At 39.0% G+C, this 21,001-nt stretch overlaps 2 protein-coding genes across 2 annotated transcripts; both read left to right on the forward strand.

Moving 5' to 3' along the window:
* Window positions 1-1,739: 1,739 nt before the first annotated feature.
* On the forward strand, window positions 1,740-10,099 carry LOC126597475 (uncharacterized). The gene is made up of 8 exons (XM_050264270.1): window positions 1,740-4,389; window positions 5,190-5,322; window positions 5,440-5,528; window positions 6,913-7,136; window positions 7,446-7,532; window positions 7,786-7,885; window positions 8,026-8,236; window positions 8,335-10,099. Exons 1-8 carry the CDS (start codon window positions 2,224-2,226, stop codon window positions 9,174-9,176), a joined length of 3,852 nt encoding a protein of 1,283 aa, XP_050120227.1. The 5' UTR covers window positions 1,740-2,223; the 3' UTR covers window positions 9,177-10,099.
* A 7,893-nt stretch (window positions 10,100-17,992) lies between these two features.
* LOC126597478 (imidazoleglycerol-phosphate dehydratase 1, chloroplastic-like) lies at window positions 17,993-20,788 on the forward strand. Its single transcript, XM_050264273.1, has 8 exons — window positions 17,993-18,309; window positions 18,398-18,522; window positions 18,785-18,889; window positions 19,013-19,105; window positions 19,549-19,623; window positions 19,815-19,877; window positions 20,187-20,296; window positions 20,466-20,788. The coding sequence occupies exons 1-8, from the start codon at window positions 18,051-18,053 to the stop codon at window positions 20,491-20,493; spliced, it is 858 nt and encodes a 285-aa protein (XP_050120230.1). The 5' UTR covers window positions 17,993-18,050; the 3' UTR covers window positions 20,494-20,788.
* Window positions 20,789-21,001: the final 213 nt, after the last annotated feature.

Genomic DNA, 21,001 nt, shown 5'->3' on the forward strand with positions numbered 1-21,001 from the left:
TTGGTTAAAAATTATATTCGAAATTAAAAATAAAATTATTTTTTTATTATTTTATAAAAAAAATATTTTAATACAAATTGTCAAATCCCGCCCTGGCCCCTCATCACATCTTGGGTTCGACTCCACCGTAGCATGATATTGTCCGTTTTGGGCCTCGACCACATCCTCACGGTTTTGTTTCTGGGAACTCACACGAGAATTTCTCAGTGGGTCACCCATCATGGGATTGATCTCACATGAACTCGCTTAACTTTGGAGTTCCAATGGAACTCGAAGCCAGTGAGTTCCCAAAAGACTTCATGCTAGGTAGATATGAGAATATACATATAATGCTTACAAGATTCACTCCCCTAGGTGATGTGGGATGTTACAATCCACCCCCCTTAGGGGCCCGACGTCTTTGTAGGCACACTTCAGGGCATGAATTGATTCTGATACCAAATTGTCACATCTCGGCTCGGGCCCCCACCACATCTCAGGCTCGACTTCACCGTAGCATGATATTGTCTGCTTTGTGCCCCGACCACACCCTCATGGTTTTGTTTTTTGGGAACTCACACGAGAACTTCCTAGTGGGTCACACATCATGGATTGCTCTCGCGCGAACTCGCTTAATTTCGGAGTTCCGATGGAACTCGAAGCTTGTAAGCTCCCAAAAGCCTTGTGCTAGGTAGATATGATAATATACATATAAGGCTTACATGATCCATTCTTCTGGGCGATGTGAGATGTTACAAATTGACTAGGCTATTAATTTGGTACGAAAAACGATACACTTAAACAATTATTAACTTACTATTTATTGCAATAAATTACTATTTATCTGTACTAATTAATAAAACATTCATTGTCAACCAAAACCTTATGAAATTACCAGTTTAACCTAACCCTCTAATTAAAACAGAACATGAATAAGAAATATGAGGCAGAAATGTAATTTCACACAACAAAATTTTGTTGTTTTTTTAAGTCTCACCTACATAAAATCCTAACATATCTCTAATTATTAATAAATAAATAAATAAAAACTTTCCACTCCCACATTCTCTATCACTTTCTTCCTTCCTCCTTCTATTTCAAAAACAAAAATATAAAATTTTCTCACACACTTTGTATGTGCCCATATGCTGGTTTTAATGAATTGAATAGACTCTTCCCATCTTGATTTTCAAAAGTGGAGTTGCTCTTGGAGTTGGCCTTAGCATAGAAAGCCCCACCCCATGCACTCTTTTCTCATTCCTTTTAATTACCCTATTTATTTATTTGTTTATTTTAAATTTTTATCCAATAGCAGAATCCATGCAAAGATCCCAATTGCCTATGCACTCTCCCCCACGCGCTGACTCCCCTCTCTCCTTGGCGCGTGGAACGCAGGTTAAATTTTTTACTTATTTTCCGTCTATAAACAACATATACGACGTCGTATTTTAGTTCCCAGGTGAAAAAAGGAGGTTGATAAACCTAACAAATACGATCGCAAGAGTTTCAACTCCGTACGAGAATCCACAACAAACAACATAAAGCAGGAATCAAACTGTAAAAACAGCTTCCGATCCCGTGTCCCGCTCCCACTCCAACCCCGCCACGTCATGTGCCCGACCCACAGACGCTGTAGATTCATCCGACGTGGACGCATCATGCACCGTTCATGCTGTCGCGCCCGAGACTCGTGTGAAGATTTGGAGGGAAATCTGGGAAAATTAAAGTAAACGCATAAATGCAAAATCTGCAGAAAAAGGGGAAAAAATAAAAGGAGAAAAAATGGAAATATAAAATAAATACAGGGAAGAAAGGCTGTGATTTTGTAATTTACAAAGTGGCAATTGCATATATTTACAATCCAAACCCAGCCCCTTCTCTCTCTCTCTCTCTCTCTCTCTCTCCCTCTCTCTCTCCGTCTGAACCTTCCCCTCTCTCTCTGATTCGAAGAATTGCGACGGCGATCGGACGTCTTCAATCGGCGGAGTTCCAGACTCTCCGGCGAGGTAAGATTTTTGTGAAATCTTCCTTTGCCCTTTCACTTGGACGGTGTCGTTTTTGGGATTTGTGAGATTAAAGTATAAGCATTTAGGATATTTTGATACAGATCTGGTGGGTTTTGATTAGGGGATTTTTGCTGTGAGAGAATCAGGGTTTCTGTGTCGGATTTTGCTTGGTTTGGGATGAATTGAAGGGCGGGGTTTTGAAAAATTAGGGTTTTTTGGTTTCGGGCGGTTGATGTAGATGGACGAAGGTGTGAGATCTGTTGGCCCTTCTGGGGTTTTGGTGAAGAAAAATTCTTCTGGTTGTTTAATTGTGAGGAAGAAACCCGAGGGGTTGAGTGGTGCTGTTGGTTCTTCGAGTGCTCGGAAGGTTTTTGAACCCAAGGACAAGAAGAGGTCGAGGTTGGTCTTGAGCGATTCGGGGTCTAGTGATGAGATACCTCCTCGTAGAAAGGTGGAACCTGAAACTATACGGGTTTCCAATGGTTTAAGAGCTGTAGATAAGGGCATTGCTGAAGATAGTGAATTTAGTCAAAAGCGGGAGAGATTTGATCCGGTTAGGCGTAGCGAGGATGGCATGATTGGTAAAAGTTATTTGGATGAGAGTGGTGGAAAGAGAAGTAAGTTGGAGGTGTATGAATTTGATGAGTATGATGCAGAGATTTCGAGAAGGAAACGGTTTAATGATGGGGTAGGTGAGTTTGGGGGGAGAAGGTTTTCAGGAGCGATTCCTGTGCCACTAAGTGGCATTAAGAGGGAATTTGAAAGTGGTTCAAGAAGACATGTAGTTGACAAGAGGAAGAATTTGTACTTTGACAGGACAACTAGCTTGAACCGAGATCATACTGACAGGGGTAGGTTTGAGATGAATAGGGATGGAGCTCAGCTACCCTTATTGAGAGACAAGTTCACAGGTCAATCAGAGGAATCCATTAGGCTACAGGGTAAAAATGGTGTTTTGAAGGTCATGGTGAAGAAGAAAAAGAATGCAGGTGGGCCACTGGAGAACTATAATTTTCGCAAATCTGAAGAAAATAGAAGGGCTCTGAGTGACAATATTGCAAAAAGTGCTATTATCCCTCCATTTTACTCTGAACCAAAGCTTCTTGAGAAACCAGTTTCAGTGGTTAGGACAGTGAAAAACCATCCGAATGTGCGAAAATCATTGCCTTCTTTGAACAGTAAGGGCTCCGACTGGGATTCAGAGGATAGTGATACATCATTGAAACTAGGACCAAAGAGTGTGGAAGCCTCTAAACCTGTGAAGAGGGTGGTTTGCAAAGATGAAGGTGCTCCTTCATGTGAAAAGACTCCTCCATCCAGAATCAAAGAAGGTAAAGTTAAACGTGGTAGTGGCACGGAAAAGCAAAAACTACGTGAACGAATACGAGAGATGCTTCTGAGTGCAGGCTGGACAATAGATTATAGGCCTAGAAGGAACAGAGACTATCTAGATGCTGTGTACATTAACCCAGCAGGTACAGCTTACTGGTCCATCATTAAGGCTTATGATGCGCTTCAAAAGCAATTGAATGAGGAGGAAAATGAGGCTAAACCTAGTGGGGTTCAACCTATAACTGATGATGTACTCAGCCAATTAACAAGGAAAACTCGAAAGAAGATTGAGAAAGAAATGAAAAGGAAGCAAAGAGCTGATGCTGAGGGTGAAAATGCGAGAGGAGTCCGTATGAAAAGATCTGCAAGTATCAAGCGTGATCCAGAGAGCATGGATAGTGTTAGTTATGAGGAGAAACTAAGCACCTACTTAAAGCAGGGTGGTAAGTCGTTCAAGGGTAAAATGAGTGAAAATGGTTTGGCCAATGTGAACTCAAATCATCCACACGAAAGTATTGAAAAACCGTCTTCAGGATCAAGTTCGCATATGCCACATGAAAGGAAAAGTAGAAAGCTTGGAAGGTGTACTTTGTTGGTTCGTGGTTCTAATTATGGGGTCAACTCGGAAAGTGATGGCTTTGTTCCATATACTGGGAAACGGACGTTGCTTTCCTGGCTGATTGACTCAGGAACTGTTCAATTGAGCCAAAAGGTGCAGTATATGAATCGCCGAAGGACTAAAGTAATGCTGGAGGGGTGGATTACAAGAGATGGAATTCACTGCGGTTGCTGTAGTAAAATCCTCACAACTTCAAAATTTGAGATTCATGCAGGAAGCAAGTTGCGCCAGCCATTTCAAAATATATGTTTGGACTCTGGCGTTTCCCTTTTGCAGTGTCAATTAGATGCATGGAATCGACAAAAAGTTACTGAACGCATTGGCTTCCACTCCGTAGAAGTCGACGGTGACGATCCAGATGATGATACTTGTGGCATCTGTGGGGATGGCGGGGATTTGATCTGTTGCGATAGCTGTCCATCAACATTTCATCAGAGCTGCTTGAATATACGGGTATGTTGCGTTATTTTTCTGCAGAGTGCAGCATATGTTGGCGCTGTATATTTTCAACAGTCCATTTCTGCAATCATTTTCTTCAGTGATATATTTTGGGTCATTGGGTTAATTTTTCCCTTCTACCTATGAAGTCCGGTGAAGTGAGGTTTACTTTTGAAAGAAAAGGTTTAGCGATTGTAGTAACATCTTTTTCTTTTTATTTTTATTTTGATGAAGGCTGTAGTAACATCTGTAATTTTGTATATGCATTGTGGCATTTGTTGTGTCTTTTTGTGGCATGGGAAATCATTCTTCGTAAGTCTTGAAACGGGTAGCTTTTATTTTTTTTGGGGGAAGACACGGGTATCGTAATACGTGAATTTTATGGATCAATGGAGAGAGAGGTTGAATGATCTGAGTTAGCTCCAAACACTCCAAACACTTCTGATGCTCTTTATTAGGATTGTAACTCATATATGTTTGGAGAGGGAGACTGCCTTTTTGCAGTCATGCTTAAACTACTTTGCTGTTATGGTTGAGCTTTTGTGTTTCAGTTGTAATTTTAGTTGTTCAGAGTGCTATATCATCAATTCAAAGATATTGCATGTAAATTTTGGAAAGGAAAATCTTGTTTAGATTTGTTTTGGCTCTGAAAGTTGTGGATACAAATTTGATCCAGTTTACACTAAAATGCGAGCTAAGACAGTGTTAGTATTTGTCAATTTTTTTTTCCTTTGTACTTTTGTGAACTTGCAAAATAATTTCATTCTGATTGTACACTCATGATTAGGTATTAATACTTTTTTTTCTCATTGCAGATGCTTCCTCCAGGTGATTGGCACTGTCCAAATTGTACATGCAAATTTTGTGGGTTAGCAAATGAGAATGTTGTTGAAGAGGATGATACAACTGTTGATGCACTGCTCACTTGCAGCCTCTGTGGGAAAAAATGTACTCATCATTGTTTCCTTGCTTTTGAAATTCTTGGCATCTGCACATATGGTTTTTTTTATTTCTTTCCACTGCTTGCAGATGCGCTGCTTGAAATATGATTTTCTGCTTTTGCAGGTCACATATCATGCTGTCAGGAGATGGATGGTAGTCCTGCTGATTCTCCTGGTTTAGACTCTTCATTCTGTGGGCAGAAATGCAGAGAGGTATCACTTCATTTGTGGTTTCAGAAATTTTATTTACTTGATATGTATGCTCATGAGGTGTGACTGTAAGTATCGAAGTTCTTAGGATATGAAATTATAAACTAATAATGTCCAGTTGGGGGTAATACCTAAATTTCTAATAATTTCCGGCCAAATTTTGTTTCAGTTATCAGTTATCACATGCCTTCCCATATATGTAGGTTGGTCACGTTATAGGTAGTTGACCACAATACATGTGGTTTGTCACCTTGAAAAATATCAAGCATTATTACTCTTTGTTATTGTCATTGCCATTGGCCAAACCATCTCCCATTTATCCCTGGCCAGCATTAATTGCCCTGGAGAGATTCCTTTTCATCATCTCTATAGCAGCCGCAGTTCTACTCTTGAGGATTAAATGGATGTAAAATATAACCTCTATGCAAACATCAAGTCACGAGACAAAATGTCATCCACCAAGGATGACAAAATTGATATATCAGGATTTCAGGGGTTTGAGGGGTTGATCCCTAAAGTTCTGTCCAAATTCTAATGGAACATGTATAATCTTAGTTTGATTTCGGGCTCAAAGATGTGAGGAAGATGGATTTTTTGGTGGAAATGTCAATGGTATTTCCATCAGCCGAAGCTGTAGAAGGATCAAAGGTAGCTTTTGGTTTGCCCCTAGAAACCCAACTACCACATCCAGTGTGAACAGAAGTAGTGGAAGAAGAAGAACTAAAGTAGAAAACAGAGAGGAAGAAAATGAATGTTTCTTGATGTCTGGTTACCGTGTGTTAGATTTGAATTGTTCTTGCTTTTCAATAACTGGGGATTTGATTACCGCAAAATTGATGCTTCATCGATCTTAAAGTTTATTCACAACTTTCATATTTTAAAGAAATTTCTCCTTGTTTTTGTTACCGATGTTTCCATCAATGTCAATATTTCTACAGATATGAATGATCAGCATTTCCATGGATATTGACATTTTCATCCTCGTCAGTCATGAAGGAATTTTTTGAATTAAGCGAAGTGTTAATTTTTGTATCAATTACCTAAATATCAAGTTATGAAGTGTTATAAAACTGTAAATGTTGGTAAATCGTTTGTGAAATAATCGTCTTATTATTTTCCTGTTATGACCTTTTTCCTTAACAAAATCTCATATGTTTTAGATTGATGTACTAATGACATTTTTCTTCCCATGCAACCTCTTGTAACTTTTGTTCTCTCTTTTTAATGCACTGTTTAACTTTATTTTTCTTCCCATGCAACCTCTTGTAACTTTTGTTCTCTCTTTTTAATGCACTGTTTAACTTTAATTTTCTTCCCATGCAACCTCTTGTAACTTTTGTTCTCTCTTTTTAATGCACTGTTTAACTTTAATTTTGTTTTTCTTTAGCTCTTTGAGAATTTGAAGAAGTATCTTGGGGTCAAACATGAACTAGAAGCAGGATTTTCATGGACACTTGTTCATAGAACTGATGAAGATGAAGGGTTCCCGCAGATGATCGAATGCAATTCTAAGCTTGCTGTTGCTTTGACTGTTATGGATGAATGCTTTTTGCCTATTGTTGACAGGAGGAGCAGCATCAATTTAATTCATAATGTTCTTTATAATTGTGGGTAAGTGTTAGTTGACAGTTGAGAAAGTTTGCTTTTCAACTATGTAATTTTCGTGAATAAGACCTGGTTATCTTTTCTGGATCATGACACACCAGGTTGAAGGTGGGGGTCTTTAGTTTTTGAAATACAAGATAAATGTCTGTGTATCTTGTGTTGTGTTACATTTACAAATAGTAATGTGTTGGCTTTCCAAGATTAATTAAAAATTGCAAACTCGGTACAAGTACGCTGTTTAGATGATTTTTTTGCGTGTAAGATAAGCTGTTGGATTTTTGGCTCATGAATTGTTTTGGCCCATTTTCTTCTTAGATCAAACTTCAATCGGCTGAACTACAGTGGCTTCTACACTGCTATTTTAGAGAGAGGCGATGAAATAATTTCTGCTGCATCAATCAGGTATATTCTCATATTTGATAGCTTTTTATATCTTAGTTGTAAAATATTCATTTTTTCATTTTCTTAGGCTGCGTGTTTGCTTTTTTACTTCTATTGATTATTGGATTGCCCCAGTTCATCTTTTTTTCAGTTTCTCCAAAGAGTCATGGGCCAAGGGTTATATAACCCTAAATTGGTTATGGCAATCTATGGTTAGCTTTTCGGTTTATCATGAAACAAATTCTTATAAAATATCTAATCTGCTTCTGGTTAGGTTTCATGGTACAAAGTTAGCAGAGATGCCATACATAGGAACTCGCCACATATATAGGCGACAAGGGATGTGCCGTCGGCTTTTTTGTGCCATTGAATCGGTAAGCTATGTGAGCCATGCTCTTTCTGTAATTTTACTTTCCCGAAAAAATATTGAAAATGATTCCGGCTCTCGGTTGTGGTCTTACCTGCTGTGTTTTGTAAATGGCTTTTGATTGGTCTTGTTCTCTCTATTTTGAAGGCTCTATGCTCTCTCAAGGTTGAGAAATTGGTTATCCCTGCAATTGCTGAACTCATGCATACATGGACAGAAGTTTTTGGTTTTATTCCTGTTGAGGAATCATTCAAGCAAGAAATGAGGTCAATGAATATGCTAGTATTCCCTGGTATAGACATGCTACAGAAGTTGCTTGTGGATCAAGGAAATGAGGGGAACGTGACAACAGACCCAGGTTTTCTTTTAAACTTGTATTTTGCTCTTCCTTAATCACAATATTAGCCTGTTCTCTGACATCGATTTTCCTTTTCCCTGTGTTTTCCCTTGCAACAGGCGTAAAGCAATTAGAATGCGAAGGCAAAGATTTAATAAAGCATGGGAACGGAAGCAAATCAGATAGTGGTTCACCTGCTAGTATTGATCCTCGTGGATCTGATGAAACCAGTTTGCCTCACATTAATGAAACATTTGATGAAGGTACTGCTATGGTTTCTGGTTCTCGATGTCTCGGTGTCTCCTTAAATGATACTCCTGTGATGAGTGGTTCTTTAGATGGTTCTGATGAACTTAAAAGTTTAGATTCCACTGAGAGGAGTGTATCTTCTGACTCTCTTTTTGGGGCCGAATTACCTGGATCTACTTTGGACAAGGAATGCCCTGTTGGTACAACCCACGAGACAGCAACAGGAGATACGCCAGTGCTGGATTCTCCTGTTGACGATAAAACTCAGTCTACCTCTCAGTGCCCTTGTGAGGCTCCGGCACTAGAAGATGAGCCAGCGCTGGATTCTCCTGTCGAAGATAAAATGCAGTCTACCTCTCAGGGTCCTGGTGAGGCTCCAGCAATAGAAGACAAACCAGTGCTGGATGATTCCCATGAAGAGAATCTTGATGCTTCCTGTCTTCAGCCTATTCCTTCTTCAGGAGAAACTTTCGCCAAGAACCCTGCGGGGGAAGTTAATGGAAATCAAGATTCCAGTTTCGGTGGTGCTAATGAGAGTTCCTTGCCCAATAATTGTGATTTGAATATTCAACTTGATAGTGAGGCTAAAAACAAATCGTATGTGGCTTCAGAAGTCGCATCTGATGCAAGGCGGTGTGAAAAGAGCATTCCTCAAGCATATAGTGATGGTTCCAAGGCTGATTCGGGGAACACTGAATCTGGTTCTGTTTGATATATCTAAGAAATCTTTGCTGAGTCCTGTATGCCTATCCACAAATATCTCTCAATGCGGGAATCTCTCATGTGTTCATAATTTGGCAGGGCATTGGAGGTAAAGGCGATGCCCTGACTTGGATTGTGTGAATAAGCAGAATTGATTACAACTACAAGGAATTTGATAGCCCTTTGCCTTGTTTTAGTATGGTTTTAAGGTTCTAGTTCAACTTTTAAGTGGACTTCAAGATTATTTTTTATCCTTGGAAGTTTCAAGATGTGCGTTGTTGCATCTAGGACGGTATCATGTACAATTAAGTCAGTTGAAGGTGCTGCTGTCCCCACCTTGAATGTCCTGTAATATACTGATGCTGCTTCATTGTGTGTGCCTCTGGATCTGCTAGATGTGAGAGGTTTGGGCTTTCTCCGATGTCAGCTTATGATGTGGCGAAGGTGGTTTCAGAAGATTACTCAGCAGATTCTGTCATGTCAGTTTAACCTTTGTTCCTAGTACCGGTGCAGCATTGACAACACACCTCAGCCGCTGTTATGATTGCCAGTTGTTTGGAAGCACCGAGCTTCTGTATTGTCAGCTTCTTAGCCGAGATGAGCTTCTCATTCAAAATTTGATTGAAGAGGAGAAAGGTGATCTGCTATCGAAAGGAGTTGTTCCCGTGCATTTCCATGAAATGTCTGAAGAACTCATCGGATCTGTAGATTTATTGGAAGAAAAAATTTCATTGCGTAGGATGATACAAGCACTCTTTTCTGTGAATATGGTTGTTTCTATTTCTTTAAACTGTTCCAAGTTTTGTTTATTTAGTTTCTCTTGTATTAGTCAAGGCGGTTTTAATGTTTGTTGTCAAACTGGGTCTACATTGTACCTCAAACTACCTGCTTTGTTAGGCATGTTGTGGAATATTATATGAGCTCTCTTTATTACTTCTGTCATTTTTTGCAATTTGATTTGGAGTTGCGCTAGCAATGGCTGCCGTGCTCTCAAGGGCGGCTATCAACTGTTGATGCACTGTAGGACCCCACTTGTGATTAGTCGCTTGATGTGGGTTCACTCATCCGGCAGTGTCTATATATATAATTAGAAAGTCTGTTTCAAACCAACAGGCAAACAGCCGGCTTGTTGTCCATTATTTATACAAGGGAAGGGACGTGCGTGCATGAATGTCCCTCTGCCTTGAGTTGAGCTCATATAAAATGCTTACAAGCAAGCAATTGAATGAAACAGTATTTGCCTATTCAGATTCGAGTAGAGTTAGGAACGCAGAGGGAGGCAAGGGACGTGTACACTGGCGTAGTCCCTTACCTCTATCGGGTCCTTCGCCACCAACTCAGGCGTTGGCGGAGATATCAAAGGGCCGAGGTTGAAGAAGAGGAGCGGTGCAGTTTAATTAACAGAAGGCTCAGAGATGTGGAAGAAGTGAAGTTTTGACTAGGCGAAGGTTCAGAGTTGTGGGAATTGTTGCAGTCTTGATTTCGAGGTGGAAAAACATTATGTCCTGTGATATGGTTTGAACTTTGAACTTGAAGTGTAATACGTACATCATATATGGATTGTATTATGATTACGTTTGATAAAAAAAATTTAAAATAACAGTTATGAACATGTGTTCCTTGTAAAATCAATCCAAACGAACTAGTTTTGTACTGAATTCAAGTGTGTTTTAATGATCTAAAAAGTGCTTTTGCAAAATCCGATAACACTTTTAATGAGTATTAGCAAATATGTTTTTTTGTTAAGATTATAGACTCATTTAGAAATGCTTTTAAAATGTCTGAAAATATTTTTAGAGAAAATGACTTTAGATTCCAAAAGCACTTGAAGTGCTTTCTGGAAAAAACACTAGTTATGTCAAATGTTTTTCCAAGATTCTTTGGCAACTAAAAATAAGTTTCAAAAGTACTTTCAGTCTTTCACCATAAATACTTTCAGCTAAGTACTTTCAAACGAGTTCTCAAAGTCTAAAATCACTATTGGCCATGGAGATAGAAGCACACAGGCATGAAATTACCATTAAACCGCGTCTATTTTCTTTATCTTATATGTATATATATAAATACATACATATTGTTGTAGGCATAATTTACTGAACAATTATGGAGGCCAGAGAGAGAGGGAAGGTGCGGCATAGAGAAGAAGAGAGAGATGTGTAATTGTGGGTGTGTTCTATTCCACCCCATTATGCTTTTATTTATAGTAGTAGGATAGGTAAAAACTTTTCCCTTTAGGATTACAACATTTAATAGGTAATCTACTCCTAATAGGAATATAAGATACATTCTCATATCTACTAGGATTTAAACAATCACATTCATATTCCAATAGGATTGCAACACTCCCCCTTGAGTGTGTAAATACTCAAGTAAATGGCGCACCAGGTATTCAGTGATGAAGCAAGTATAGTTGATGAAGTTGTCGGAACAATGAGCGAATGCGAGTCTCAAATCAACGGAAGAATGCATAAAAAGTAAAACTCACAAAACCTCGCTATGATAAAACCCAAGGTGGGAGAAAAACCCATAGTCTAAGGAGAAACGTGAGAAGTTGCATTAAGTCAAAACTATACGTCTTTTGGACGCAAGTAGAAGAGCTCACAAGGGTATGATCAGCCCAGGATGGGTGCCTCGTTAAAACCTAGTTAGGTAGCAAAAACCCAGTGGGAAAAATGCTCCTAATCGTAGGGAAAAAAAGTACATTAAGATCAAGTGAGTATACTTCTAGCTACCCCCCCTGAGTTTGACATAACTTCCAAATGAGAACTACAAGCATTTGCATATGATAGTTAGGCATACCAATTCCTCGGACAAGCTTCTGGAAGGTTAACTTCAGTAGTGACGTCGTGTAGAGGTCAGCAAAGTTGTTTGGGATCGGCTTGCATGACTTCAATCTCTTGATGCTTTGCTGATGTAGATGTGGAAGCAATATGTCTTGGTGTTGACTTTATTGATGTATCATGGCTTGGTCTGGTTGATACATGCGATATAATCTTCATGGATAATCGTTGGGACTCAACAATGGATGAAAACACAACAAGTACTTCGCATATGCTCAACAAGAACTCCGAACCATGTCTCACTTGTGGCGTAGTGAAGTGAGGTGAGTCTTGGAATGATTCGAAGATTTCGCAACTAAGGTCATATCGTGGACCTCTAAGATATTGCGATATCCCTAATGGTAAAGACATAACCATCCGGGGATTTTGCCTTGTGCAGGTTTGATAAGTAACCAGCGTCAGCATAACAAACAAGGCAAGCATCTTTCTAAGGATCAGGGGGGTTGGATCCGCTTGAGATGCATTGGGATTTGCCCATGTAGTACTTTTAGGGTACGTCTTTAATACCAATTCAGTGGTTGCGTGTAGGCGCGGTACTGCATCTTTACCAAGATCAACATCGAATGAGATGTCTTGTCTAAATACAATGAGCTAAGCACAACGAAGCGCAAAGTTGAACTTTAGATATGGAATTTCAGATTCCATAACCTCTTCAAGGGTCTCATTTGCATATAACGTATGGACGATCAAAGGTATACTCAAGGGTGACACGTTCGAGGTGTAGTTCGACTGGTAGACCAAAATACCGTCGAAACAATGCTTCAACTTCAAGTCAAGGCATAAACGAGTTTTCCCAAGATCCTTCATCTCAAATTCCATCTTCAGGTGCGAGGCAATTTTCTCAAACTCTTCCGGAGTCTTAGTGAGGTTTGTGTTAACGACATATACTGTAACTCTAGCAGTTTGGAATAAGACTTCATAGTTTAACACGCAAGGGCATAATTCATCCATGACTGATCAAATAATCACGTAGACAGGTATACCACATCCGTCAGATTTTTCAATCCATAAGTGAACGCATCAAAACAAGTTAAGAGGATGTTCCGTGGTTTTGGAACTATTTGAAACAGTTCATGTAATTCTTCGAGAACTTATATGTAAATCTCCGTATCTATATCCCCATGGAGAAAACACTAACAACATTTCATAATGCTGCTATCAATCACATGACGTTTTGAGAGAAACCTTACGCCGTAAGGCGTGCATCATATCGCACTATTTCATTCATCTCATAAGGTTTCCTTTCCCACGTGTAACACAACAGGGTTACCTTGGGCAGTGTAGGAAAGACAGTTCCAATACACACTTTGGTAAGGAATTTGACTTGGATTGTAATTTTAGTTGTCCAATTAGTTCTATGTTGTCACTTAATCAATGGAACACGGTTCAATATCGTCGCTTTTCATTTATGTCGGTAGCTACCATATAAGTGAAAACATCATCGATGATAATCTCATTTCAATTCCATTTAGCTCATCCAAACTAGTATACTGGACTAAGAACTTTAAGTCTCAGGAGAAATCTGGATTAATCTCATGAGATGGAAATGATTTAAGACAGCGATCGAGTTTAGATTCATTGTTGTGTCGTGTCTTCCTCTTCTAGGGAAGTGAATCCTACGAACTAAATGATTTGTTGTGCTCCAGGCTAAGACAGATTGATTGGTTATCCACTGGTGTACCAGACCGTCCAATAGGGGCGTCTAAATCGTCTAACAGGGGCGGCACACCTTCTAGGGATGTTGACTCGACGTCCGTTAAGTACGTCTATCCTTGTAGGTATGTTTACAACTGGTATATGATCTCATCACTTTAGCTAGATCAGAGGAATGCGCCTGAAGCAACATTCTGAAATCCAGAATTCATCACGCTTGCTTATCATACTTGTACGGTATAGGGATCGAGATAATACATAGTGGGCAACGTCCACGCAAATTCACGCCGTTTTACAGGAATGTTGAAGTTCTTATCTCCTCTTAACGGAGGGAAGACTGTCTCATTAAAGTGATAACCCACAAATAAATGGTAAAGAGATCGCATGCAAAGGCTCGAAGAGAGCTAGTGTGAAGGAGAATCATAATCGACAAAAGATACATATCCTTCTTTGAGGACCCATGGTGGTACGTTGCGGCAGCGCAACTTGGCACATGAAATGCTCACCCAAAAGCGTAAATACGAAAATCGTTAGGTTCGTACCCAGTAACCAACTGTAACTTCATTGAGGTTGGGTGGCAATAGGCCTCAAGGTGGACTAACATAACTGCGTACAAGGATTGCATAGCCTTAGGCAGAAACTGAAAACTTGTTACGTTTACCAAAATTCGGGCGATCATTTAAATTGTGCTTTATGATCATTAGGTGAGGCTATTTGGGGTGAACATGAGAATTCGATGTTCAATTATAAACCCAAAATGACATGCAATACTTTATCGAAAAACGTTGATATAAACTCTTCAGCATTATCCAGTCTCTCGGACCTTAAGGGATAAGTAGGGTGGTGAACCCTTAATCGGTCATGAGGTTTAGCAGTAATGTGTGTGGACAAACATGTGACCAGTTTGTCGATTCATCAACCAAAACCATAAGTATTTATATGGTCCGCATTTTGGTTGAATTAGTCCACATATATTCCCTTGAATCCACTGTGAAAAATGAGTCGTTTTGTATCTTTGCTATGGATGATTTAGAAATCAAATTTCCTAAAATGAGAAGTGTTTTAGCAAAGTGTGCTTGTAGGCATAAGATCCTTACTTCGGGTAAGGAGATGCGTCGTAGCATCATTGTTCGACCTTAGTGTCCCAAAAGGTCGTGCCAAACCAGTAAACTGCTCAATCACCCAGCTCCAGGCTGGCCATATGTGGTGTGTTCCTAGTTGGGAGACAACCCATTGGCCCCAAATCAAAGCTTCAGGCTCATTTTTAGAGATGGGGCAAAGATATTTCACTCTATTTTATTTAGTGGTTTCATTTATGATTATTGTCATCTCAAATATCCTTAAAAACTCAACGTCAGGGAGAATTTAAGGTTCCTTAAATGGTGATTCAGTACCATTCATACAACGAGGAGCGTGCCAATGCTCTTAATGAAGTGGATAGACTTGAAGTTGTTGTTAGAGATGTGATTTAGGTGTAAAGTTAGTGTGCGTAGTACGCATTCATCCAGACAACTAACTTTCCCACATTCCTACCTAATCACTTGTTTAATTGAATTGGTCACATGTAAAACATGATTCAATTAACTCATATTCGAGGACAATATTAATAAGATTATCCATAAGTAAAACATACACCAAACTTGAATCCGAGAACATGGAAAAATGTTCACAAAGTAAATTTACTAAGGGATTCGGCCAACAAGGCTATACATGTCAAAATTCTACTTTTCCAACGATGTTTGGTGGAGCATAATTAATCTCACATATTGACTACTAGAATGGTACTCCTTAACAACATTGGTAGAGGCACAAATAGGTGCATAACCAATGATCTATTCCATCGACACGGAAATAGGTTCTGTAGGGTTAAGGTTCAAGAATATTTTCCCTTATTCTTGAAGTTTTAGGTCTTAGGTACCAAGGATTATGCTTCGGGCATGATGCCACACCTTGGCATGCCCTGATTCTACCATATGTTGTAAAAACAAAGTCGAAATTGGATTGTGAAAGAGTATGTCATTTGGTGTATCCCTTCCCGAAGCAGTGCATCACCATTTAGTTAGGCTTTGACCTAACTGGGTCTATACCGTTCTCTCACGTTTGTGGTAGTAATCAGATCAGAGAATTTGGTAAACTTCCGCTTTCTACACTACTGCCTCAGGAGCAAGTGAGAAACATGGAAGGACTAGAAAAGTATTCTACAGTCAAAATTCGATCGGATTTATAAACTTCAGAATTGTACTCATTCATGGACGTAATCATGATGTGCTTCAAGCAATGACTTTCATGATTAGACGGTCCGTAGGAGCGAGCCAAAGAGCCATGGAATCCTTGATCGGAAGGTATTTCCATTTGTAATGCTTTGAGCATAAGCCTTCGAATGAAGATCATGGTAGAGGCTTATTCAGCTCTTCCATGCCATTGTTAGCTTTCAATGGTGTCTCAGCTTCTTGATAGTCAAGTGGAGATTCACGTCTTGTACCCCACATAAAGTGGTTTTTTTTTTATCAAAAACATCCAAATAAGGGAAATTGAACTTGTGACAGTTCGACAATCCATTGAATTTGGAGGGAACATGGTTGTGATTGGTGCTATGGGAATGAATCATCCATAAGCATCAAAGTTAGAACATTTGAGTTCTAAGACATGGTTTTCATGAAAAACGTCGGGTTTTCATGGGTGTATTGTTTTATGAAAACTTCAAGTTTCAAAGGCACTAAATTTGAAACTACATGTTCAATTTAGTTTATGAACGTTTAGTTCATAAAAAAGAGGTTCCTGCAAGAACACAGAATGCAATATACAACTAAGTGTAGTGGATTTAGGTTGCTTCGGGACTACGAAAGTAAGTCAACAGTTCAAAGAAAATAAATAAATTATTGAATCGTTAATGTCCAAAAGTGATCTTCAGGTCAATAATTTTGGATTCATTATCAAATTAATGGACTGCAGGTTACTTTTAATTAATTCAATAGATCGGGACCGAACATGGTCGATCGTAGAAGCAAAATAATAAAAAGTTTCAGGCCATAATTTTAGGCTAGATGGCTGCAAGCCATCCAAAAAGAAACACCTTAAAATTAGTTAAGGCTGTGAAATCGGACACCAAAAAATATTTTTTATATTTATGGGTGCGGGCTGAAAAAAACAAGCCAAAAATGGCTTTTGGCCGAGAACAAAAGGCAGCCCAATTTGCATGCAGGCTGCAGGCTGACAGCAAAGATGGGCCGAAATTTTTTTTTTCAAGCAGCAGGCTTGCTGCTGCAATGTGGGCCAAGTTGGGAAAAAAAGAACAAAACAAAAGCCTAGCAGCTTGGGTTGCTGCAGGTGGACCATGTCAAATTTTTAGGCCGGGGAGTAGAAGCCCAACAAGTCTGGCTTCTGATGAAGTGGCGCAGATTGGGGCTGCAGGCCCATACGTGAGGAACCCAGGCATGCTGCCCTGGTGATACACACGCGGCAAGCCCAAAAAAAAGGCTGCTGCAGTTTTGGTCCATATTTGGCTCGCGGCTTTGAGCCGCAATTTTCCCATTTTTTGTTTTTTGTTTTTTTTTTCTTCGAAATTTAGGGTTTGGAAAACCCTAAATTGCTTCTAATTTTTTTCGATTCTTTGACTCACATATTCTACATAGCATAATTGCGTGTTGCATGAAACAAATATATATATCGGAAGGAAAATATGAACATAGGGGGGTTCATGCATCATGAGGAATGTTTTCATGCTTCAAGGTCGTTTTAAATATCTTACTTTATTTTAAGCGTACCTGATTGGCAGAAAACAAATAAAAGCCTTTGAATTTGTAGAAGTTCCTTTTCGGAAAGTCGGAATTGCATATCCAATGCGTTGTATCACGTTCAACACAAAAAAAATTGAATTGAATCAATAGCATGTAGATCAATTTAAAATAATAATTAAATTAATTATGAAAAGAATAATTAAAATGTAATACTCCCCTGATTGAAGAATAAACTTTATTTAGCGCAGCGTCAAGAGCGTGCTGATAACGTGTTGTAAGCATAATTTACTGAACAATTATGGAAGCCAGAGAGAGAGGGAAGGTGCGGCATAGAGAGACGAAGAGAGAGATGTGTAATCGTGAGTATGTTCTATTTCACCCCATTGTGCCTTTATTTATGGTAGTAGGATAGGTAAAAACATTTCCCTTTAGGATTACAACATTAAATTGGTAATCTACTCCTAATAGTAATATAAGATACATTCTCATATCTACTAAAATTTACACAATCACATTCCTATTCAAATAGGCGTGCAACACACACATATGTATGTGTGTGTATATATATATATTTTTTTTTTTTTTCTGCTACAATACGTTTATTTACACTTCAAAAAGTCTCCCAACAAAAAAGAGTGATCTCGGTTTCACAAAATGGAGCTTTCACTCTCGGCGCCACCCAGTATTCCAACCTCTTCACCTCCGCCACTAAAACCGCTGTTGAGCTTTTCGGTTTCTCGTCCGAATCTCACACCCACTCCTCCGTCTCACCGCCCATTACTTTCTTCACTAAAATCAAACCAGCTCTTGAAGCTCAAAGCCAAGGACTCTCAGAGAACAGCTCCGCCGCGCGCCTCCCTGGCCGAAAACAACGGCTCCACTATGACCGATTCCCCTATCCCAATTAGCTCAGGTAAACCTTAACCCTAATACTAATCCCAATCGCTGAACTGGGTTTTAAAATTAAATGGAGTTCCTAATTGTTGGTGCAATTTTTGCAGGGGCTCGCATTGGGGAGGTCAAGCGGGTGACTATGGAGACCAATGTTTCGGTCAAGATCAACCTGGACGGCACTGGAATCGCTGATTCCAGTACTGGGATTCCGTTTCTTGATCATATGTTGGATGTCAGTAATCTTTTTCTCTTAGCTCTTTGAAATTGTAGCTCAAAATTCAATCTTTGGTAAAAGGCATTGATATTCATAGTGTTATGGATTTTATTTTGTTAGTAGGAGAAGTATTTTCAGATATCCGAAACCCAGCATTAGGCTTAAGTAGACTATATTTCCTGTCTGTTTACAGAAGAAAGTTGGGTGCTTAATGTTTTTGTTTCTTGTGATTTTGTGTATGGTGCATTGCCTAATTGTTGCGTTTATTTGTTTATTTCAGCAACTCGCTTCGCATGGGTTGCTGGATGTGCATGTAAAGGCTACCGGTGACATTCACATTGATGATCATCACACAAATGAAGATGTTGCTCTTGCTATAGGAACGGTATGGTAGAAGGCAGGCATCTTGATGTTTCCTTTGGAATCTATTGTCTTCCAGCTTCACTTTTGGGATTCCACTCTGTCTCAGAGTAGGCAGCTGATTAAGTTAATTTTGCTTGGTGTGCAGGCTTTGCTTCAAGCACTTGGCGATAGAAAAGGAATCTACAGGTTTGGTGACTTCTCTGCGCCACTTGATGAAGCACTCATACATGTCTCACTGGTATGTTCTGTGCCATCATTTCTTTAAGATTATTTAGTGATATTTACCAATTGCAATGTGTTAAAATCTTAAGATGAACTTTTGGATTCATTTGAATGCTTGAGGACAAATTAATTTCAAAGTAACTTATGCATTACAAAATCATAAACTCATGGCTTCATAGCCCATAAATGATCCCTCTAGAGATTTTGGTTATATCCAGATAAGGATTTATTATATGACGAAACTGAGTAAAGATTATCCTAAGGGTTGTGTTTGATCATGATAATTTAATTTCAAATAAAAGAGGTGACTTGCACCGGCTAGCACTAGTATCGGAGTGCTATTTATTTAAGAGGGATAGTTGTCCAGTGGTCGTATACTGAGTTATTTACTTAAGGTTCAGCTGTCCTTGTTTACTCCAAAAAGTAAGAAGTATTTGCTTAACTGGAGGTTTTATTCAGGATTTATCTGGACGACCACATCTGAGTTATGATCTCCAAATACCAACGGAGAGGGTCGGCACATATGACACTCAGGTATTTTACTCGAAAACCTGGGCTTCAAATTCCCGCTGCATATGTTATCCATCTGTAAAGTATTTGCTGGAGATATTGGTTTAATATATGTTACTGTAGGGAGCTACATGAGAACTTTTCTTTCTATTTACTTTTGGAAGATACTAGATGTTCCAATTTACTAATTGTTGTTTGAACTGTCCTTTTCATAGCTGGTGGAACATTTTTTCCAGTCTTTGGTGAATACTTCTGGTATGACACTCCACATACGGCAGGTAACATATAGAGCTTCCTAAAAATCTTGAATCATCAAAATATTGTGTGTTCACAGACTAGAAGTGAACTTCAATGACTGATTGCCATCTCTCATTGTGCATGAATTTCAATTCATTTTTGTATAGACTGCAGTATGAAACGGACATGTTATTTAATGTTTATTTATTAAATTTTTATACTTCTAATTCTATACATGTCAGTAACTACACCGTTTATGATTTTATTGATTCATGAACTAGCAGGGTGTAATGGTTTTCAAATAGCTCCAGTTTCTTGTTTCTGACAGTTCTCTTCTTTTTTGGGCACAGCTTGCTGGAAGAAATTCTCACCATATCATTGAGGCAACCTTCAAAGCATTTGCAAGGGCTCTCAGACAAGCAACAGAATCTGACCCACGTCGCCTGGGGACCGTGCCAAGGTTTGAAATGAACTTATCTCAATTGAAAATGAATCATAGTCTTTGAATGGATGGTTTATTCCATGAATTCTTTTAATTGCCCCTTGGTTAATCAACCATTTTGGTCAATGCTGTTTACTCTTTGGTATATGAAACTCAATATTCCCTTTGTGGAGTCTATTATGTGCAGTTCAAAAGGCGTCTTGTCACGCGCTTGATGCCTCAGATTTCTTCAGTTCCTTGAAGCATACGATGAGGGGATGGATGCGCGTTGTTGGTGTCTGTCTACATGGCAGATCATTGTTGTATATGTAACATTATAATCGCAATAAACTTTTCCGTGTTTTTTGATTCAATGTAGGAACAAAACCAAAGCTTTTGATTTGTTAAAAGAGTTTATGGAATTCCATCCATTTGTTTCCTATGAAAATGTAAAGGGAAATGAGAAGCATAACAAATAAGGAAATGATGGATGATTTGTTTTCTATGGATATAGCTGATGTTAAAAGATCAGTATTCCGACTGCAGCCTACGGGTAACCGTACTAGGCATGTCACAATTACTTGTAGCTCATTTAAACGTATCTGGTTTTTCCTAAGGGCTAACAGTTTCATTAGTGGGGCAAGTTCATTTATGTAAGCACACTTAGTTGTATTGTTGTTGAAAATAAATGCATTTCTTTTCTAATATTGCTTTAATTTCATTATGATGAGAGAATAAACAAGA

The sequence above is a fragment of the Malus sylvestris genome, chromosome 13 (genome assembly GCF_916048215.2).
Source record: "Malus sylvestris chromosome 13, drMalSylv7.2, whole genome shotgun sequence".
Lineage (NCBI taxonomy): Eukaryota > Viridiplantae > Streptophyta > Magnoliopsida > Rosales > Rosaceae > Malus > Malus sylvestris.